This window comes from Pipistrellus kuhlii, unplaced genomic scaffold (genome assembly GCF_014108245.1).
Source record: "Pipistrellus kuhlii isolate mPipKuh1 unplaced genomic scaffold, mPipKuh1.p scaffold_m20_p_4, whole genome shotgun sequence".
Taxonomy (NCBI): domain Eukaryota; kingdom Metazoa; phylum Chordata; class Mammalia; order Chiroptera; family Vespertilionidae; genus Pipistrellus; species Pipistrellus kuhlii.
Genome location: NW_023425540.1, coordinates 89973052 through 89993365, shown reverse-complemented (window position 1 = coordinate 89993365; position 20314 = coordinate 89973052). Strand labels below are relative to the sequence as shown.

General features: G+C 43.7%; 1 protein-coding gene across 1 annotated transcript; it reads right to left on the bottom strand.

Moving 5' to 3' along the window:
- Positions 1 to 5332: 5332 nt before the first annotated feature.
- MEFV (MEFV innate immuity regulator, pyrin) lies at positions 5333 to 18825 on the bottom strand. The gene is made up of 10 exons (XM_036409835.2): positions 17966 to 18825; positions 14098 to 14892; positions 12917 to 13296; positions 12392 to 12487; positions 9540 to 9770; positions 9101 to 9123; positions 7065 to 7180; positions 6856 to 6888; positions 6498 to 6530; positions 5333 to 6371 (listed from the first exon to the last, which is right to left on the bottom strand). Exons 1-10 carry the CDS (start codon positions 18240 to 18242, stop codon positions 5818 to 5820), a joined length of 2538 nt encoding a protein of 845 aa, XP_036265728.1. The 5' UTR covers positions 18243 to 18825; the 3' UTR covers positions 5333 to 5817.
- Positions 18826 to 20314: the final 1489 nt, after the last annotated feature.

Genomic DNA, 20314 nt, shown 5'->3' with positions numbered 1-20314 from the left:
AAGTACTTCATGCCATTTCCTTCTGGCCTGAAGTGTTTCTCTTGAGAAGTCAGTTGACATTCTAATGGGAACTCCTTTGTATGTAATTTTCTTCCTCTCTTGCTGACTTTAAGATTATTTGTCTTTAACATTTGCCATTTTAATTTTGAGGTGTCTACGTGTGGTCTTTTGGGTTCATCTTGATTGGGACTTTCTGTGCCTCCTGAACTTGTGTTGCATTTTCCTTCACCACGTTGGGGAAATTTTCTGTCATTTTTTCTTTAAACATGTTCTCTGTTCCTTGTTCATCCCATACCCCTTCTGGTATTCCTATAATGCAGATGTTGTTATATTTTACATTTTCCCAGAGCTTCCTTAAACTATTTTCCTGCTTTTTAATTATATATTTTTTTCTATTTGCTGCTCTAATTGGGTATTAATTTCTACCATGTCTTCCAAATCCTCTATCTCATCCAGTCTACTTTTAATTCCTTCCAATATATTCTTCTTGTCAGATATATCATTCTTCATTTATGTCTTGTTCCTGTGAATGGCCTTTATTTCATTTCTTATGCTGTTGTAATTTGCAAGAAGTTCTGTAAGCATCTTTATAACCATTGCTTTGAACTCTATTTCTGATAGGTGGCTTGCCTCCATCTCATTTCATTCTTTTTCTGGAGATCCCTTCTTTTCTATTTCGTTGGGGGCTATTTCGTTGTCTCCCCATTTTAACTGTCTCTTTATATTTGATTCTGTGTTAGAACTGCTATGCCCAGTCTTTGTAGAATGGCCTTATATAGGTGTGTTGAGGGGTCCAGTGGTGTAATCTCTTTGTTCACCTGAGCTGGATGCTCTAAATGCCCCTTGTGTGCATTGTTTTGTCTTTCATGTTGTAATTGGGACTTGATTGTTGATGTCCTATTTGTGGAAGGGGTCTCTCCTCTGACTTGCTGCCAGTGAGGTTCAACCCTAATATATTTTTGACAGCTGTCCAGTGAGTGGTCAGGGACTCCTTAGCCTACAGGCTGGGTCTGCCTTGGGTCTCACACCTTGATTGACCCTGTTCTGGGTGTACTTCCTTCCCCCATGGAGCTGGTTCGGCAGGTGTCAGCTACAGGCAGTTGGGGTCTTGCTGGTTTTTGCCTCTCTGAGTAGTCTCACATATCTTCTTAATCCAGTTGTCTATTGATGGATACTTAGGCTGCTTCCATATATTGACTATTGTATATGAAATGTCCACCATTGTCTCTTTTATAGCCTTTGTTTTAAAGTCTATTTTGTCTGATATAAGTATTGCTATTCCAGATTTTTAAACTTATATTTGCATGAAAAATTTTTTTTATATCCCTTAGTTTCAGTCTTTTGATTGGAAGTGGGACTCTTGTAGGCAAGAAGGAAACAATATATATATATATATCCCCATGGTTTTTTGTTTTTTTAATATATTTTATTGATTTTTTGCAGAGAGGAAGAGGAATAGAGAGTTAGAAACATCGATGAGAGAGAATCATCGATCAGCTGCCTCTTGCACACCCCCTACCGGGGATGTGCCCGCAACCAAGGTACATGCCCTTGACCGGAATTGAACCTGGGATCTTTCAGACCGATGCTCTATCCATTGAGCCAAACTGGTTTCGGCCACCCCATGTTTTTTGATTGATGCCTTTAATTCATTTACATTTAAAGTAATTGTTGATAGATATGTAGTTACTGACATTTTATTATTCATTTTATTTATTTATTGTTTTTGATTCTTCTTAGAGAAGGGCTGCCCTAGCTGATTTGGTCCAATGGATAGACCACCAGACTGAGGACTGAAGGGTCCTGGGTCTGATTCTGGTCAAGGGCACATGCCCGGGTTGTGGGCTTGATTCCCAGTAGTGGGCATACAGGAGGCAGCCAATTAATGATTCTCTCTCATCATTGATGTTTCTCTCTCCCTCTTCCTTACTCTCTGAATAAATATGTTTTTTTAAAAAAAGAAGAAGGGCCTTTAACAGTTCTTTAATGCTTGTTTGTTGGTGATGAATCCCTTTAGGTTCTTCTTGTCTGGGAAGCTATTTATTCTCCTTTGATTCTACATGATAGCCCTGCTGGGTAGAGTAATCTTGTTGTAGGTCCAGTTTTCATCACTTGACTACTTTGTGGCAATCCCTTTTGGCCTGCAAAGTTTCCATTGAGAAGTCAACTGAACAATTTTATGGGAGCTCACTTATAGACAACCAGTTGTTTTTCTTTTGCTGCTTTTAAGTTTCTCTCTGTTTTTAACCTTTGGCATTTTAATTATGATGCGTTTTGATGCAGGCTTCTTTGGGATTTATCTTGTTTGGGACTCTCAATGCTTCCTGGACTTCTATGCCCATGTCAAATCCCTTGTTCTCTCTCTCTTTTCAATGTGGTACCCCTATCATGTGAATGTCATTGTGCCTGAAGTTATTCCATAGGTCCCTTAAACTATCCTCATTTTAACAAATTCTTTTTTTTTTCTTTTTGCTGTTCTGATTGGGTGGTGTGTGTTTTTTTTTTTTTTTTAATCCTCACCTGACTATATGTTTTATTGATTTGAGAGAGACAGAGAGAGAGAAACATCAATGTGTGAGAGAGAAATATTGATCGATTGCCTCCCATACGTGCCCCAACTGGGGATTGAACCCACAACCTAGATATGTGTCTTCACCAAGAATTGAACCCACAAATTTTGTCTGCATGGGATAATGTTCCAACCAACTGAGCCACCCAGCCAGGGCTGATTGGGTGTTTTTCAATAGCTTGCCTTCCAAATTGCTGATTTGATTCTCTTCTTTATCTAATCTGTTGATTTCATCAAATGTAGTCTTCATTTCCATTATTTTATTATTCATTTCTTTTTAATTGTTTCTCCTTCTTGTGTAAGTTCATTGAGTATCATTATAAACAGTGTTTGGAACTCTGTATTCAGTAGATTCCTTATCTCCATTATGTTTTGTTCTTTTGCTGGAGTTTTGTTCTGTTCTTTCATTTGTGACATCTTTCTTTGTCTTCTAATTTTGGCTGCCTCCCTGTATTTATTTCTATGTATTAGGTAGATCTATGTTTCCCAGGGTTGGCAAGGTGATCTTATCTAGTAAGTGTCCTGTGGGGCCCATTGGTGAGGACTCCCTGCTCACCTGAGTTGTGTGCTTCAGTGGGTTCCGGGTATAAGTTTTGTGTGTTGTAGTTGAGCTTTGGTTGCCATTGACATGTCAGTGGTGGGATTGACCATAAGATGGACTGGCTGTGGCTATAGTGGATGAGCTAGAGTGCGGGGGTTGACTCCATGGAGTGTTATCCATCTGTACTGGAGCTCTGTTGCCTGTGGAGTCTACAGGTTGTGTGTGTCATTTATGGAGCTAGTTTGGTGATGCTCTGATATGATCTGAAGCCAGCCACCAGGGGTGTTGGTTCTGAGGACTTTTGTGAGGGACTCCATGGCAGGCCCAGATCAGCCATTGCCTGTGCCTGGTCTGGGGACAAGTGATGTGATCTACAAAGTGATCTATGTTTGGTGGTGCCTGTGCTGGACTTGGAAATGCTTGAGAGAGGCTCTGGTGCAGACCAAGGACTACTGCCACTAGTCCTGGAGCCATTTAGCCAGGGGTAGAGGTCATGAGCAGGCCAACTGCTGCTTGTTTGGAGTTGGTGGACCTTTTAGAGATTTGGTGGAAGTCCACAGCATGGGCCAAGACTGGCAGCTTGTGAGGAACAGCCACTGAAAGAGGTTTGTGTTGGTGAGTTTCAAGGAATCAACAGTGTGGGGTGAGTTTGATGGCAACTCAGATTTGGTAGCCTGTATCTGCTGGCTGTGTATGTGCAGGGAGGGCTCAACGAAGGAAGAATGGTACTTGCAGCAGTTTAGTCCCAGAGAGAGCTGCTCCTCCAGCCGTCCTAAAGCCAGACAAGTCAGTTTCATCCATTCTCTCCCTGCAATTTGTTGAGTGCTATCCTTGAACTGGAATCAGAGTGAGTGAGTATGTCAGCAAGTGTGTACACAGGCCCTTGAAGAGGAATACCTGGGATAACAACAGCCCTCTATGTCACCCAGACAGAATCTCCACTGTTTTTCACAGCCAGATGTATGGAGAATCCTTTTCCTGGCACTGGTGCTATGGTCTGTGCCCAATGTAGGGCTGGGACTCCTGGCTCCTCAGGGAGGACCTCCACGGCTCAAATATCCCTCCCAACTCTTTATCACCACACGTGGGTGTGGGACCAGCCTGTTTCATGTCTTCGCCCCTTCTACCAGTCTTGGTGAGGCTTCTTATTTATATCCTCAGTTGTACAAGTTTTGTTCAGCTACTCTTCAGATGGTTCTCAAGGGTGGTTGTATAATTTAGTTGTAATTTGATGTGGTTGTGGGAGAAGGCAAGCATGTAAGAATAGGAAGTCTTATATACTTCAAAAGGGTGAATTGTATGGTTGTGAATTATATAACAATAAAAAAAGTCCAGACACAGGGAAAATTTCATCTTACAGATACAAATGTTTAGTATCTAAAATATTTATAAAGAAATGCTACAAATAAAAAAAGTTAAGTATCTAGACTCAAAAAAGTAGGGGGAAAAATAGAAATTCACCTGGAAAAATTCAGTGCCTCAATAAATACTAATGAAATAAAACACAGGTATAACCCCATTACATCTCTGTTAAATCAGAAAAAAAAAAAATCAAACATTGCTTTGGGCAGAAACATTTTTAAATCTTTCTGAAGGATTGTCTGGCTACTATAGCAAGTATTATCAAATAGTTTATATTTTAGAACCATTTTAGGAATAACAGGAGAAGAATTAAGTGTATGGGAAGGTGTGGGGGGGAATGTATACAAAGCTGTTTGTGAAAATGTTATTACTAAGGGATAATTGGGAGTAACAAATGACCAACCATAGGGAACAGCTAACCAAGTAGGGCATGTGAACTGTGTCAGCATATAGATTATTCACATAGTACAAAGCACCATAAAGACATCAAAGCATGTGTTTTGTGGTCTGGTCATAACCATGGAGACCTGGAGTACAATCTAGGCTCCAGTGTGAAGATGTGGAAAGAGGAGGTGGGTAGGAAGAAATTGGAGTTTAATCTTGATTTGACCCTTTCCCCCCTTCCCCGCCTTACATCCCTTCTCTTTACATGTCTTTAAATGGGGGATGATAAAGCGACATCTATGAACTAATACATCTAATATTCCCACAGATTTTCAGACAGAGATTAGGACAGAAAATTTGACGCTTAGAATATATGTCAAATGTTTTCCACCACAGTAGCTCCATCTCTTTCATGGTGTTTAGTGGGGAAATGGTATCTCACAGCAATCAATCAAGTGACAGCAAATGGAATTGTCAAATTTTTTAATCAATTTATTTATCAGGCACAGCCAATACTCTTAAAAACCATAGTTCATGGATCCAGGCACAAAAAAAATTATAGCAAGGCACTTTGCTTATTTTACCCCCTAGAATTCCCAAATCCTCAGGACGGGGGATAATAAAATAAGGGGACATATCCTTGCCATGGGTACTGAGGGAACATGATGGTGGAATCTCTGTCTCAGGAACATCTCAGGATATTAATCCATACAAGGGTTTATTAAGCCAGGCACTTTCTATTCTGAAAAAAACATGGCATGGCATCAGCATATGTGTTCTCTTCGCCATTGGCTTACCATTGTTTGAGAACCATAAGCTCCTAGGTCACAAGGACTATTCTCTGATTTATTATATTTCCCAAAGCACCCAGAACTCAATATATGTTCAATAATAACTGGTGAGAGTATAAATTCAAGGTTTAAGGCTGAGAGTTGGAAGAGAGATGCAAAGTGTAGAGTTTTCAGTGAGGCCCCTGGTCACCGACTGGACAGATGGTGAGAGGATCCATGTTCTTCCCTCCATCATGTGTCCCAGGGCTGAAGATAGCTTGAAGGGGCCCAGAGGAAGAGAAGCTGGTGAATGTGTAGATGTGCGATTTGGCTGTCACATTGTAAAAGGTAATGTCTCCGGCCTTGTAGTCCAGGAAGATGCCCACACGCCTGGGGGGCTCCCTCATCCGCAGGCGGGTCGGGGGAAAGGTGGATGCCTGGTACTCATTCCGCTTCATCATCATCACCACCCAGTAGCCATTCTCCGGCGACAGGGTCATGTTCCCCTTTCTGCTTGTGGATGCCTCACAGATGCCCAGGACCCACCCTGTCTTGTCTCCTACTTCCACTTCCCAGTAATGACGGCCAGAGAGGAAGCTCGGAGAGCCCAGGGCAAAAATGCAGCTATCAAATCTCTCTGGACTGTCAGGCATACGGATCCACTTGTTTCCAAGTCTAGCACTCTTCAGGTCATCAGAGATGATGAGGTTGGGGTGGGCAGTCTCTGCATCCAGAGTCACATTAACTGCAGAGAGAATTAGAATACCTCGCTGGGAGTCAGTGGGCGACATCCCCTCAGGTTCACCCCACCTCCAGGAAACACGGACAGGGATCCATCAGGCAAGCCCACTCGCCTTGATCTGGCACTTACCAGCATGTGCCTGAGCATCAATCAGTTCTGGAACTATAGAGAAAAGAGAGATGAGGGGGGAAATCCTGAGCATTCCCCATTCAGAGGGCTAAATCTACCTGGATCCCCACAAGGAAAGACAAGAACCCATATGCTCAGGACCTGATTCCTCTGCTTGGATATAACCCCATTCCTCCCAGGCACCAAGACCCCTCTGGTCTGATTAGTTGACCCAGATAAAGGAGTTTCACACAGAAACTCCTTTCTCTTGCCTTTGTCACAGGTATTTTTCTCACTCTCTTCTAAATGCCCAGAAATCAACAGTACAAGGGACTATCACAATAACTCCTGCTCAGCCCCAAACCACCACAGTACTTACCACTGAAGGTTTCCATTTCTGAACGCAGAGTTCCTAAAGGAGAAAGAGAAGTAGAGTTAATTTCCCCCGCTAGGGACAGGTCAGGAGGAGGCTGAAGGCAGAGAAAGAAGACTATGAGAGATGCAGAAGGGATGCCCGGGGACTCTGGACTGCGTGGATCTCTGGGAGGAAGTGAGCGGGCACCTTCTATTTCCCCCAAGCCCACCTACCTGAGAAATTCTTCATGCTCTTCTCCACAAACTCTGATTTCTGGTAGAGCAGATGGATCTTCTCTTTCACCTCTAGAGGGGTAGTCCATGGCTCAGGGACAGTCACTGTCTTGGCTCTAGAGATAAAGATATTGTCCAGAGAGGGCTGGAATATGGAGTGGCCCAGGCTCCCATAAAATGGAGGGAGGTGCAGCCTCCACAGGGCACACCTGGGCTTTACATAAAAGTCCTCCCTGGACTTCAAGTTCTAAACATTGGTCCTCAACTTTGACCATGAATTTGCATCACCTGGGGAGCTTTTTTAAATCTATTTTTATGTATTTCAGAGAGGAAGAGAGAGGGAGAGAGAGATAGAAACATCAGTGATGAGAGAGAATCATTGATCAGCTGCCCACAACCTGGGCATATGTCCTGACCAGGAATCAAACCATGACCTCCTAGTTCATAGGTCGGCTCTCAACCAGAACCAAGCCAGCTGGGCTCACCTGGGGAGTTTTTAAGAACACTGATATTAAAACCACAATGAGTTTTAATAATGGCCTTAAAAATCTTCCGATATTGAAATGCTCAGCTCAAAATTATCTATATCGAATTAATTATACTTCCTCAGTAATTTTCTTTTTATTGCAATAAAATGATAATAGATGAGGAAAAAACACAGTGAGATACTACTTCACACCCGTTAGTATGGCTGTTGTTAAGAAAAAAATAGCCCTTGGCCAGGTAGCTCAGTTGGTTAAAGTGTCATCTCAATTTACTAAGGTTGTAGGTTTGATCCTTAGTACAAAAATCAACCAAGGTATATATAAATAAGTGGAACAACAAATCAATGTGCCTCTCTAAAATTTATAAAATATATATATATAAATAGAAAAAGAACAAGCTTTAATAAGGATGTAGAGAAAGTTGAACCCTTGTAGATTGCTAGTGGGAATGTAAAATTGTGCAGACACTGTGGGAAATATTATGGTGGTTCCTCAAGAAAACTAAACATAGAATTACTACATGATAGAAAAATTCCATATCTGGGATATACCCAAAAGAATTGAAAGCAGACACTCAGATAGATCTATATCAATATTCATAGCAGCATTACACACAATGGCCAAAAGGTAGAAGCAGTCTAAGTGTCCATTGATGGAAGAATGAATAAACAAAATATGGTATATACATACAATGAAATATTTTTCAGCCTTAAAAAGAATGAAATTCTGACGCCTGATATAGCATGAAGACATTATGCTAAAGGAAATAAGCCAAACACAAAAGTACAAGTATTTTTTGATTCCATTTACATTAAGTAGAGTATTCACAAAGACAGAAAGTAGAGTGTTGAATGCCAGTGTCTGGGGTTGAGGGGAATGAGTTGTTTAATGATATGGAATTTCCATTTGGGAAGATGAAAATGTTCTGGAGATGGATGGTGGTAATGGTTACATAATAATGTGAATGTATTTAATGCCACTGAACATACATTTAAAATTATTAAAATGGTAAATTTCATGTTATGTATATTTTACCATCACACACACACACACAAAAAGACTTCAAACATTGATTCCTGAGTTACACTCCTGAAGCTTCACCTTAATTCACCAGCCATAGCCTGGATATCAGGATTTTTAAAGCTCAGGGGTTGTAACTTCCAGCCTCCTCCCTTCCATTTGGTCCCCTGCCTGCATTAGCAGCTCCACTCCAGAAAAGTGCTTCCTGCCCGAGGCTACAAGCACTTTGCAGGAACAGTTTTCTTGAGGTGAATTGCATGGGACACAATCTATTAGGGAAGTTCCTCAGGAGGCCACCAACAGCAAGGCAGGCTGTATTCATTATTTCCAGTCCCCAACCCCATTTTCTTCCTCCTGATCACACTCCTGCTTTTGCTACACAAATCCAGAAAGGCCTTAGGTAGCAGCAGAAAATGGGAGGAGCCCAGGAAGAAGTCCCAGACCCAGGCCTGGGAGCTTCTCCCTTCTAGGACTGCCTTCCCAGGTGCTTCCTGCAGGACACCCAAGGGATCACCAGGGAGCTCTCCGTACCTGTGCAGGGTTGCTCCGATGTCCTAGGAGACAAAAGAGGGAAGCTCTCTGTTACCAATCTCCTAGGGGCTGCACTAACTACTGGCCTCTCTTCCTGAGTTCCAGTATATCAGCAAACCTGGGGCACCTCTCCCAATTTTAATTCTAATTCCCGAAGGAGGCAGCCCAGCTGTGGCCTGCAACAGAACTGCACCCAAGTCCTGCTGATCTCTTCTGGGAGATGCCAGGAGATCCCCTCGTTCTGGGCCACTCTGGGCTCCTAAGAGCTTACAAAAGGGATCTGGGCACAAGAGGCATTGTGGGTCACCAAGACCAAGTCCCACCCTTGGGCCTAACCACCTCACCCCCAGCCTGGGGCAGAGCTGATGTCTGTGTTAGGAACCCATGTCATCATACTGGGCACAATGGGCAGGGCAAGGCCAGGTCCAGCCACACTCACCTGCATAAGCTCCCATTCCGGCTGGCACTGCTTGGTCTCCAGCTCCTCGATCAGCTCGTTGAGAAGGGCGATGTCCCTGGACGCTTGGGTGTCATATGTCTCCTTGACCTGGACGATGGTCTGCGCCAGCTTCTCCAGCCAGGCCACAAAGAGCCGCTCTTGCTGCTCCAGGAACCGGCACAGCTGCTCTATCTGGTGCCTGACTCTCTGCTTCTGGATCTCGGTTTGTTTCTGGAAACGGGACAGAAAGGTATTAAAAAATAAAATGTATTTTATTTTTTAAAATGTACCTTGGTTGCAGGCACATCCCTGGTAGGGGGTATGCAAGAGGCAGCTGGTCGGTGTTTCTCTCTCAACGACGTTTCTAGCTCTCTATTCCTCTCTCTTCCTCTCTGTAAAAAATCAATAAAATGTATTAAAGCAAGAAAGAAATCGAGGTCTCAGCAGAGTTGGCTCCTTGTGAGGGCCATGAGGGAAGGACACTTTCCAGCTTCTCTCCTCAAGTTGTAGATGTCTGTTTTTTCCCTGTCTCTTCACATGGTGTTCACCTTATGCTCGGGTCTATGCCCAAATTTCCCCACTCCAGTGGCCTACCCCACTCCAGTATTACCTCATCTTAACTAACTGCATCTGTAAAAAACCCATTTCCAAGTAAGATCATAGTCTCAGGTACTGGGGGTTGGAAATTTAACACGAATTGTAGAGGGAACACGATTTAACCCATAACAACAGGTTTTAGGGCATTTTCCAAGAGCCAGTCCCTTCTGTTATGGAAAGGTTCTGGTCCATGTTGCCTCCTTCTCTGGAATGCAGGCCTCTGAGAAAGTCTGCCTTACATCCATCTCTAGAAGGTTGACTTCTGGGGATTCCCTGGGCACACACATCCACCTTATTTTTTAAAATATGTTTTATTGGTTTTTTTTACAGAGGAAGGGAGAGGGATAGAGAGTTAGAAACATTGATGAAAGAAAAACATTGATAAGTGCCTCCTGCACACCCCCTACCGGAGATGTGCCCACAACCAAGGTACATGCCCTTGACCGGAATCGAACCTGGGACCTTTCAGTCCGCAGACCGACGCTCTATCATGAGCCAAACCGGTTTCGGTAAGACCTTGATTTCTGACTTCTAGCTTCCAGAACTGCAAGATAATAAGTTTTTGTGGTTTAAGCCACCCAGTTGGTGGTATTTTATTACAGCAGCCACAGGACACAGATACCGTATTTTCCGGTGTATAAGACGACTTTTGAAACTAGTAAAAAGCCTGCTCAGATTGGCCAGGTCTATTAAAAAAAGAACTGGTGTTGCCTCGGAAGTGGGGGGTAGTCTTAAACCTATGTTTTAACTGTAAAATCAGGGGGTCATCTTATACGCCGGAAAATACGGTATCTGATGTCACCTTCTCCCTTGAAAACTAGTGTGAGGATGGCATATACCTGGGATCATAAATGGACAAGATTATGACTACCAAGCTCTCCAGAAGAGAAACCTCTCCAATCCCTGCGCCCCTGCCCCAAGTGCTGGCATGCAGAAGGTTCTCCATATGGCTCTGCATGGGGTAGTCAGTCCATTTATTCGAATGTAAGTGAATTTGATATCCAAAGTGCTCTCACCCTGTTTCTCATCCTCACTAGGAAGCTTCTATGGAGAGGTGCAGTGGCTAGAGCACCCTTTCCTTCCAGGAAGGTGAGGGCCTTTTAGATCCACTTAAGAAGTCTCATAAATTTGGGCTCAAAGTACAGGACTAAATTTCCTCACCCACGGATATTTTTTTCCATTGAGAGTGGAGGAAAGGGAGGGAGGCAGGGGGAGAGAGAGAGAGAGACAAAAAGAGAAACATCGATTGGTCACCTCCTGCATGTGCCCCAATTGGAGCCTGGGATTGAGCCTGCCAACAAGGTATGTGACCTTGACCCTTCAGTGTGTGTGGGGCCAACGCTCTAACCACTTGGCAACACTGGCCAGGGCCACTATGAATTTCTTAAGTGAAGGCTAGACCCTCTTGTCTCCCTGGTTTCCCTGAGCAGCTCAGGTTCCTGACTCATCCTTCTCGGGACATTCCTGACCCCTGTTCCATCCACAAGTTCTAAGCCTCCTGGGGTGATAGGAAAGGGTTTTTATTTTACTACAATTTTGGAGTTTCCCAAAAGTCAGGCACCTGGTCCAATGTCACCTTCCTCCCATTCGTTTTTGTCTTTGCCTGTTTCCCATTGCAATGTGATGGTCCCAAAAGAAATTGGGAGATAGGATCCAACCAACAAAAATGCATGAGATAAAAAAAAAAAAAAAAAAAAAAAAAAAAAAGGAAGCAATTTACACATCCAAGAGGCTGTACCCCAGCACCACAGAGGAGGGTCAATAATTTGTGGCATCGCAAAACCGCAGTTTTAAAGAAAAATGTGTACCTTAAGCACTTAAACTTTAAAGATCAATATGGTTTTTGTAAAAAAATTAAAATGGACAAGGCTAAAAGCAATAGAAGTATTCAAAGTTGAAAAATTTCTCCTCCCTTTTCCTCAATCCCATCCCTCAGCCACAGTCACTGACATTAGTTTCTCTAAACCATTTTGTGGTGAGTATGAGCAAGTGTGACCGTCTTCAGAGATACCCTCCCTCCCAGCTCTGTAGGGATGAGCTCATCCTTGGACACCCGGAATTACAAACCCCCGTCCCCGTCTCTCCCTCCCTTCCCCCAATCCCCGCAGCCAAGAGCAGATAATTCTAAATATTCTAAATATATGATCAGCTCTGCTTCCCTGTGAACCAGAATAGAACCCTGTTTACTCTCTGTGCCTCCCTCCCGCAGGGGTGAACCTGAGTAAGGACTGGCCACAGAACACCGTTTGCCTTACCAGGTAGTTTGCAGTGTTCTTCTCCCCTTCAGATCTCTGCTCTTCTCCGGAGCTTCTCAACGTCTTCAGATGCTCCAGCTGCTTCTGAATTTGCTCCTGGACAAAGAGCATTTGTTGAAGCTTAAACTTGGCTCTAGCTATGTTTAGTTGGTGCCAACTGTAGAGGGGAAATCTGCTTTAGGGAATAAAGCTGAGGGTGCTGCAGCCAAAAGCAAAGGGAGGGACGCCCAGGAAAGAGAAAGAAGGAATCCATGACACTAGGGGAAGAGAGCCAAGAGGAAGAGAACTTCTAATGACCTCCTGTGAGCACCTGCATTCAGCCACACCTGAAGCGAGGCCCTTGGACCTCTCTGCTACATGCGCTGGTCAATGTTTTCTTTGCTGCCCTGGTTTATATTGTGTTTTTGCCATTTACAGCTCAAGAGTGGCAGCTAATGCACCAACCTCCTAGTGTCATTGGGAAAAGGAAGCCAGCCCCCACATGACCAAGTGCTCAGCGGAGAAGGCCCCGGCAGGAAGCCCTACCTTGTATTCCAGGGCAGCTTCCTCGATGGGGCGCACGCGGTGGCCCCGGTGCTCCTGACTCAGGCTGCAGATGAGGCAGATGGGCTCCCTGTGGTCCTCGCAGAAGAGCAGCTGGACCTGCTTCCTGTGACGCGTGCATTGCGGCAGGAGCGTGGGGCTCACGCTGGCCATTGGTGGGTCCTCTTGCTGCTCGATGCCTCCAGAGCTCTTCCCTGGGAGCGAGACCTGACACCTGAGGCAGTTGGGCAAGCAGCCATCTGAGGCCTTGATATCCTTAGAAGCAGCGGAACAGCTGTGGGAACCATGCACAAGAGTGCTACCAACCAGATCTCCTTTCTGGGCCCGGCCGAGGGGACACACAGCTTCATCCTGCGGCCTCCCTGGGAACACAGCAGTGAAAAATCCCCTGAGTGGTAACCCCGGATGTTACGAAGGGGTGATGCAAAGGCACAGCAGAGAAAGAGCCCACACCTGGGACTCGTGAGTTCTCCATTGAACTGTGGCCACTTCCTAGCTTGTCTCCCTTGATTGCTCTCCAACAGGCAGCAGACAAGTCCCTGGGACTGAGTTAAGGGCTAGATCTCGATGACAGTCCTGAGACCTGGAATTCTTGGGGACTTATCCTAAAGAAAGGCCTTTTGCTGAGACCGGTTTTGCTCAGTGGATAGAGCATCAGCCTGCGGACTGAAAGGTCCCAGGTTCGATTCGGGTCAAGGACATGTACCTTGGTTGCCGGCACATCCCTAGTAGGGAGTGTTCCAAGAGGCAGCTGATTGATGATTCTTTCATTGATGTTTTTAACTCTCTATCCTTCTCTCTTCCTCTCTGTGAAAAATCAATAAAATATATTAAAAAGAAAAAAAAGAAAAAAGAAAGGCCTTTTGCTGTAAATCCTATGCCTTCCTCTCACACATCCACTGATCAGCCTAGGGTCCATAAAGCCCTTGGCATTCTAAAGCACTTCAGAGTGTGTAAAAGCTAACAAATTTGATACAGTTTGTGAAGACGTGTATACATAGATTTTTTTTCAGGATTTACAGCCTCCAAACGATTCTCAAAGGGTTGGGGACCTTAGGAGGCAACCAGGGGTCCAGTTACCACAGTGGGGGATAAAGGGAGGTGTGTGGAGGTCACCATTCCTGAGGATCCCAGGTCTTCCGGACTCGGGGGTCCTTTCTTACCTGAAGACGGAGGGACTTCCGGATTGCGAAGCTCAGTGCCTACTGCCTCCCCCAAATTCTTAGGTGTCTCTGGACCCTCAATTCTATTTTTCTCTGAAGGTGCTGTGTATTCTGGATGCTCCCTGGTCGTTTCCTTTCCATTCAACAGTACACTGGAAAGTGTATTCCTCAATGTTCCCTTACTCATGATCACAGAATGTTCTGGATTTTTGGAGCCTTTCTCCAGAGCCATAGTAGCCCCTACATCCAGGGTGGCCACTTTGCTGGGGGCAGCTGCTGAGTCCAGATTCTCACTTCTCACTTTCTCTTGAGGCAGATGAGTTTCTAGATTGGAGAGAGCCCTCTCTCTGGAAGGAATGGTAAGTTCAAGGCTTCTGGGCCGATTCTTTTTTGAAGGTGCACCTGCTTCAGATGCCTTGCATTCTTTCCTTCCCAGGGACCCAGCATATGACCCACTGCAGAGTCCCTGGAGCCTGCCTGCAGAGCTGGCATTCCTGCGTAGCCTGACAGTGGAATCACTGCCCTTCTCCCCTTGCAGCTTGCCGGGGAGTGGACTTTTCTTGGGAGACAGAGTTGTACCCCTGGCCCCTGGCTTGCCCTGCACATCCAGGCCCTCTGAGCCCTTCAGCCGTTTGCTCTGAGGCTTCTTCTGGGGCTGGCTGGCTGCTCCATCGCCACTTTGCTGCTGTCTGTCACCTTCCAGGCCATCTGGTATCCTCAGGCTCTTGGGCTTATACTCCCCAGAGGAACAAGACATTGCTGGACAGTCAGTGCCACTTTCTTGTCTCAGGTATTCTGAAAAGACAAGGAGATGCAAGTCATGAAAATGTCAGGTGTTCAGGGCCCAGGATGAGGGTTGGGGGGAAAAAGAGAGAATCCCCTCAGAAATTAGAGAAGTTCAGAACATCAGTAGCAGTAAATTACCATGAAATAAGAACATACTATTTGCTATATATTTTTCAAACAGTGCTTTCAAACTTTTTAGGCAGGAGAATTTGTTTCCAATATAAGAATCCCCAAAACAGAACTCTCCATACATAAATAAAATCTTAGTTTATTTGTATAAGTTTGTCTGTGATTATAAAATCAATCAGTAAAGAATTCCCTTATAAGATCAATCAATAAAGATTAACAAGTGGAAATTAGACTTTTGATGATGAGCACACTCTAGTCATAGTTATCAAATTATGTATAAGAGAAATTTATATTATCAACCAATGTTACTTTAATAAAAAACAAACAAACAAAACTCTCCAGGAAAACAAAACTCAATTATAACAGTAGGCAAGGGAAAGAATAGAAGTATTCAGAATGGCAAAATAGTGGTAATCATTGAAGGGTGATGGGTACAAAGAGACTTCATCTTAGTATCCTCTTCTGTGAGTTTGAAAATTCATATTTAGAGGTTTTAAAGAAAACCTTCCATACAGAAGGGAACAGCAGGACGTGTACCTGTAGATACTGACATCAGATAGAGCAGAAAAAGAAAATCTCTCCTGAAGATTTGTAAACACTACTGTCTTTTATGCTTCAGCCCGAATTCACATTATTCATGCCCGAAAGACCTCAAGAGAGTAATTTCATATGAAAGGGGATCCAAGCTGGCATTGCCCCCAGACAGTTAGGGTGGGAATTTCCACACTGCTGCATGATGTATTAGAAAGTTAAGAGAATAAATCCTGAGTTCCCATTTTACCACAGGAGAAGATGGGTGTTAACTTTTGTGGTAAACATTTCACAATATATGTAAATGAAACATTATGCTGTTTGCCTTAAACTTATATGTAATATATGTTGATTATTTCTCAATAGAACCAGAGAACAATCATTAAAGTGTTTGGCACAAAATTTTTAAGTCAGGTTATGAAGGACAGTTAAAACTTTAGGAAGTAATTTATTTCTGTTTTTCCTCTGGTTTCATGAGGTGAAAAAAATCACAAATCGCACAGATTAAATGTAAATGGTAATTTTAAAAAACAACACACAGCTTGCCTGGAAAATTCAGGATACTGTTTAATAAAACAAATGTCAGGAAAGGCTTAATTCCAAGATTTACATAAAAAGGAGTTAAGTACAGCATGAACTATCACACTGGTGGCTTTCAGTATTTTAAAATTTGGTTACTGATACCTTTTAATATGAATTTGTCTTTTTAGTTACAAATTTAATGAAATTTGAATCAAGTATTTGCTAATATCCTAAGAATCCCTGAAATATCACCCTCGGTTATAATTTGAAAACTACTACTCTAATAATGAAGTGAAGATACCCTGTAATTAGCATCTTAATATTTGGTTTGAGGAAGCTCTTACAGAAATTACTTCAAAGTTGTTTAAGACACTTTGCTGTTGGCTTTGTAGGAAAACATAAGTTATCAAAACTGACTTAAGAACTGGTTAGAAATCTTGAAGATGCTGATAAGTAGATTTTAGAACATGAAAAAATAATTTAAAAATTCCATGCATCAAATAATTCTGGATTCAGATTACAGTTGATTTAGTTGTGTCAGTCTTTCAAAGAGCAGATAATTTTTTAAAATTATTTTTTCTTGATTTTTTACAGAGAGGGAGGGAGAGGGATAGAGTTAGAAACATCAATGAGAGAGAAACATTGATTCATCTGCCTCCTGCACACTCCCTACTGGGGATGTGCCCGCAACCAAGGTACATGCCCTTGACTGGTATCAAACCTGGGATCCTTCAGTCCACAGGCCGATGCTCTATCCACTGAGCCAAACCAGTCAGGGCAATTTTTGTTATTTAAACTGTTATACCACATAGAAACACATGAAAATAACGTCTAACGTATTCTTAAAGTGTAGAAATAGAAAAATTCAAACATCAAAGAATATATTTTTAAGTGATCATGTGTTAGCCACTTTCCAAAATCTTTAAAAAGTCTTTAATAGCAGAAATCAAATAGGCCACATTAGCTCATCACTATGTATCAAAATTGGAAAGTACAGCAAAAGATAGAGAGGAAGCAGGAGAAGGAAGGAAAAGAGGAAAGAAAAGATGAAAGGAAGAGGAGAAAGAGGGAGAAAAAGGGAGGAAGGAAGGTAGGGAAGGAAGAGAGGAAGGAAAAGAAGAAAAAAGGAGAAAGTCCTCTTGAACAAATTTAAAATGCCTTTGTAAAACGTATTGGTGAAGAACTCAATTTCAGGAGGAAAAGGGTAGGTAGAGGTGAAAGAAGATATAGGGGGGATAATTGGTGATGGAATTTGTTTGTTTGTTTGTTTGTTTGTTTGCTTGCTTGCTTGTTTTAAAAAAAGAAAAACTCACGCCTTGGCCAGGTAGCTCAGTTGGTTAGAGTATCATCCCCATATGCCAAGGTTATGGGCTCAATCCCCATTCAGGGCACATGCAAGAAACAACCAATGAATGCTTGAATAACTAAGACAACAAGTCTATATTTCTCTCTCTCTCAAAATCAACCAATACAAAATTATTAAAAAATCAAAACTGAAATTATGTGGGTAACAATAAAAAGATTTGTTGTTAATATGATTCATTAGCAAGCCACTTTTGCTCACCCAGAGAGTTATCATGTAATTACAGATCTCATGAGGAATCCTCTGGGAACAGTCATCTAGCTCCTGCCTCTCCTGATCCTTCCCTGAGTCGGAATCTCGGCTGCCTACTCCCCACCACTGCTCTTTTAAAGCCACTGGGAACCTTAGCTTTATTAATCCAGCTACAAAGACCAGAGCAGGGAAAGACTTGCTTGGCCAAAGTCACTAACATCTTGTTAGACCGGGACTCCTAGTCCCCAAGTCAGAGTGCACTGGTCCAAACACATGCTCATTCTTGCACCTTCCACCCCACCTCATGAACAGCCAGCAGAGGAGGGGACATGAGGGTCTGCTTACCTGAGTCAACAGCCCTGTGGAGCTCCTCTGCCAGGAGGTGCTGGTTCATGGCCCTCAGGACCTGCAGGGTCAACTGCATAGCACACTTTTCCCCATAGTAGCTGAGCAGAAGAGAGGCCAGCTTCACCGGCCTGGCTGTCGGGAGCAGGCCTCGGGGTATCCGTTGTTGCTCCTTCTCTAGGCTGGTGTTTTGCAGCTTGAACTTGAATTTTTCAAAGTCATAGGGCACCAGCTCCTCCAGGGAGTGCAAAATATAGTCACTAGGGGTCTTGGCCATGGTGTTGACCAGGAGAGGCCAGAGCCAGAGCCAGCTGTCTGGCTTCTGGGAAGAGAAAAGGCCCTCTGTCACTTACCAGGAGGTAAGTGAGAAGAGGCAGCTTGTGAAATAACGGAAAAGGAACAGGAAATGCTTTGTGGTGGGAATTGAGGCTAAGAGAGTCATTGCTGGCTTTGTGTCCCTTTTGTCGCAGATTCAGAGGCTTTTCCAGCTGGGAGGGCTCAATGCCTTGCCACACATGTGGTCCTCCACTGCCCCAGCTCTCACCTCCAAGGATGGGTTGTAGAGAGCTGGGTAAGTCTGTGAGACAGGGTCTGGGATTGGAGTCCAGCCTCTTGATCCTTCAGCAGGCACTCAGATGCTTCCCTCTCTCTTACTTCCAAGATTTAGGGCTGGGGTGTGGGAATCAGAGTCCCTGGTCCCATGCTGGAGAGGACCATGATGAGGGTCTACCCCTCTGGCCACTGTTCCCCAGACTCTTGGGGTTTATTGACCCTCCAAAGCAATGGTGAGAATAGGGAGCAGCAAATACAGCCCTGCAAGGTTTGTGGTTCCCTGCCTATGTACTGACCTCCTTTGCACACTAGCACATGGAAAACCACTGCGTTGTTTTCAATGGATGCTGGGTAATTCATGGAATAGATTCACCAGTTTACTAAGCCGGTACATGGTGATAGTCATTTAAGTTGCCTGGCTGAACAAATAGGTGTGTGTGTGACCTCCCTAAGACCAAGGCTTCAATGACTTCTGGTTTGTATTTTACAGAGCATTCAGTGCTTTTGGTTTAACAGCTGATTCCATTCTCTGGATCCTGCTGAGAAAATAACCCCCAACCCAACATTTTCCCAAAAAAACGGATGACCCAAATGTACATTTCCAGTGCAAATGTCAGAGCGGGAAATTCCCAGGCTGGGCCAGAAGGGTGTTGACTGGGGTGTTTCTAGGACCAGTTCAAGGAACGCAACTGCCTCCTCCCGCTGACGCAAAACTGATGAAACTGCAATGACTGCAGTGCCCTGGGGTCTCTCACCCTGTCCTGTCGGGCCAGGAAACTCCTCTAAGCGGAGACTGAAGCACCTAGGACAACTGATAGGAAGCGGGGTTTTCCAGTCGGCAGCAGGCTCTTTTGCAATTGCAGTGACACCTTCTGCAATGGGCAATTCTGAGGAAAGGACTTCTTGAAAAGGATGTTTTGACGCCCCGGAGGCTCATAGAGCCTCCATTTATTTCGGGTTCCAGTGAGTTTTTAAAATGAAGAAATGTGAAAATAGGAAGCTCTTGGGATGCATCTTAAACCTTTTCCTTGAGTAAATACTATCCATAATAAATTTACTGTGCTTTGCCAAGTCCTTCTGTCATGCTCTTGAATCCTTTCTTGTTCTGGGACAAGAATCTGGTTTGGGTTGAGGCCTCCTTTGGCCTTCCTGTGTGCCACCAGGCATCACCATCAAGACTACTTTCTTTTTCTTTAAAAAAAGATTTTTTTAAAATTGATTTCAGAGAGAAAGGGAGAGGGAGATAGAAACATCAATGATGAGAATCATTGACCGGCCGCCTCATGTATGCCCCGCACAGGGGATCAAGCCCATAACCGGGCATGTTTTTTGACGGGGAATCAAACATAACCTCTTGGTTCATAGGTCGACGTTTAACCATTGAGCCAACGTGGTTGGGCAAGACTACTTTCCAATATCAGGTAAACATAATTTTTTTTTTCAAAAAAAAAAAAAATCCAAATTGACTTTTAATAATCCCTTAAGGGTTGTGACCTGCAGTTTGGAAAACATTGATTTAGACTTTAAAGCAGTGGTTCTCACTTTATTTTTATTTTTATTTTTTAAATATATTTTATTGATTTTCTACAGAGAGGAAAAGAGAGGGATAGAGAGTTAGAAACATCGATGAGAGAGAATCATTGATCAGCTGCCTTTTGCACAACCCCTACTGGGGATGTGCCTGCAACCCAGGTACATGCCCTTGACCGGAATCGAACCTGGGACCTTTCGGTCTGCAGGCCGACGCTCTATCAAACTGGTCTCGGCTGGTTCTCACTTTTTTGAGGTAAACATAAT

Bases quoted from the DNA above. Each gene is read 5' to 3' on its own strand.
- MEFV (XM_036409835.2), bottom strand. From the start codon at position 18,242: ATGGCCAAGACCCCTAGTGACTATATTTTGCACTCCCTGGAGGAGCTG. The intron at 7,181-9,100 runs GTACGGAGAGCT...CTTTATCTCTAG, and splicing joins ATCGGAGCAACCCTGCACAG to AGCCAAGACAGTGACTGTCC. The intron at 6,372-6,497 runs GTAAGTGCCAGA...TTCTCTCTGCAG, and splicing joins TGATGCTCAGGCACATGCTG to TTAATGTGACTCTGGATGCA.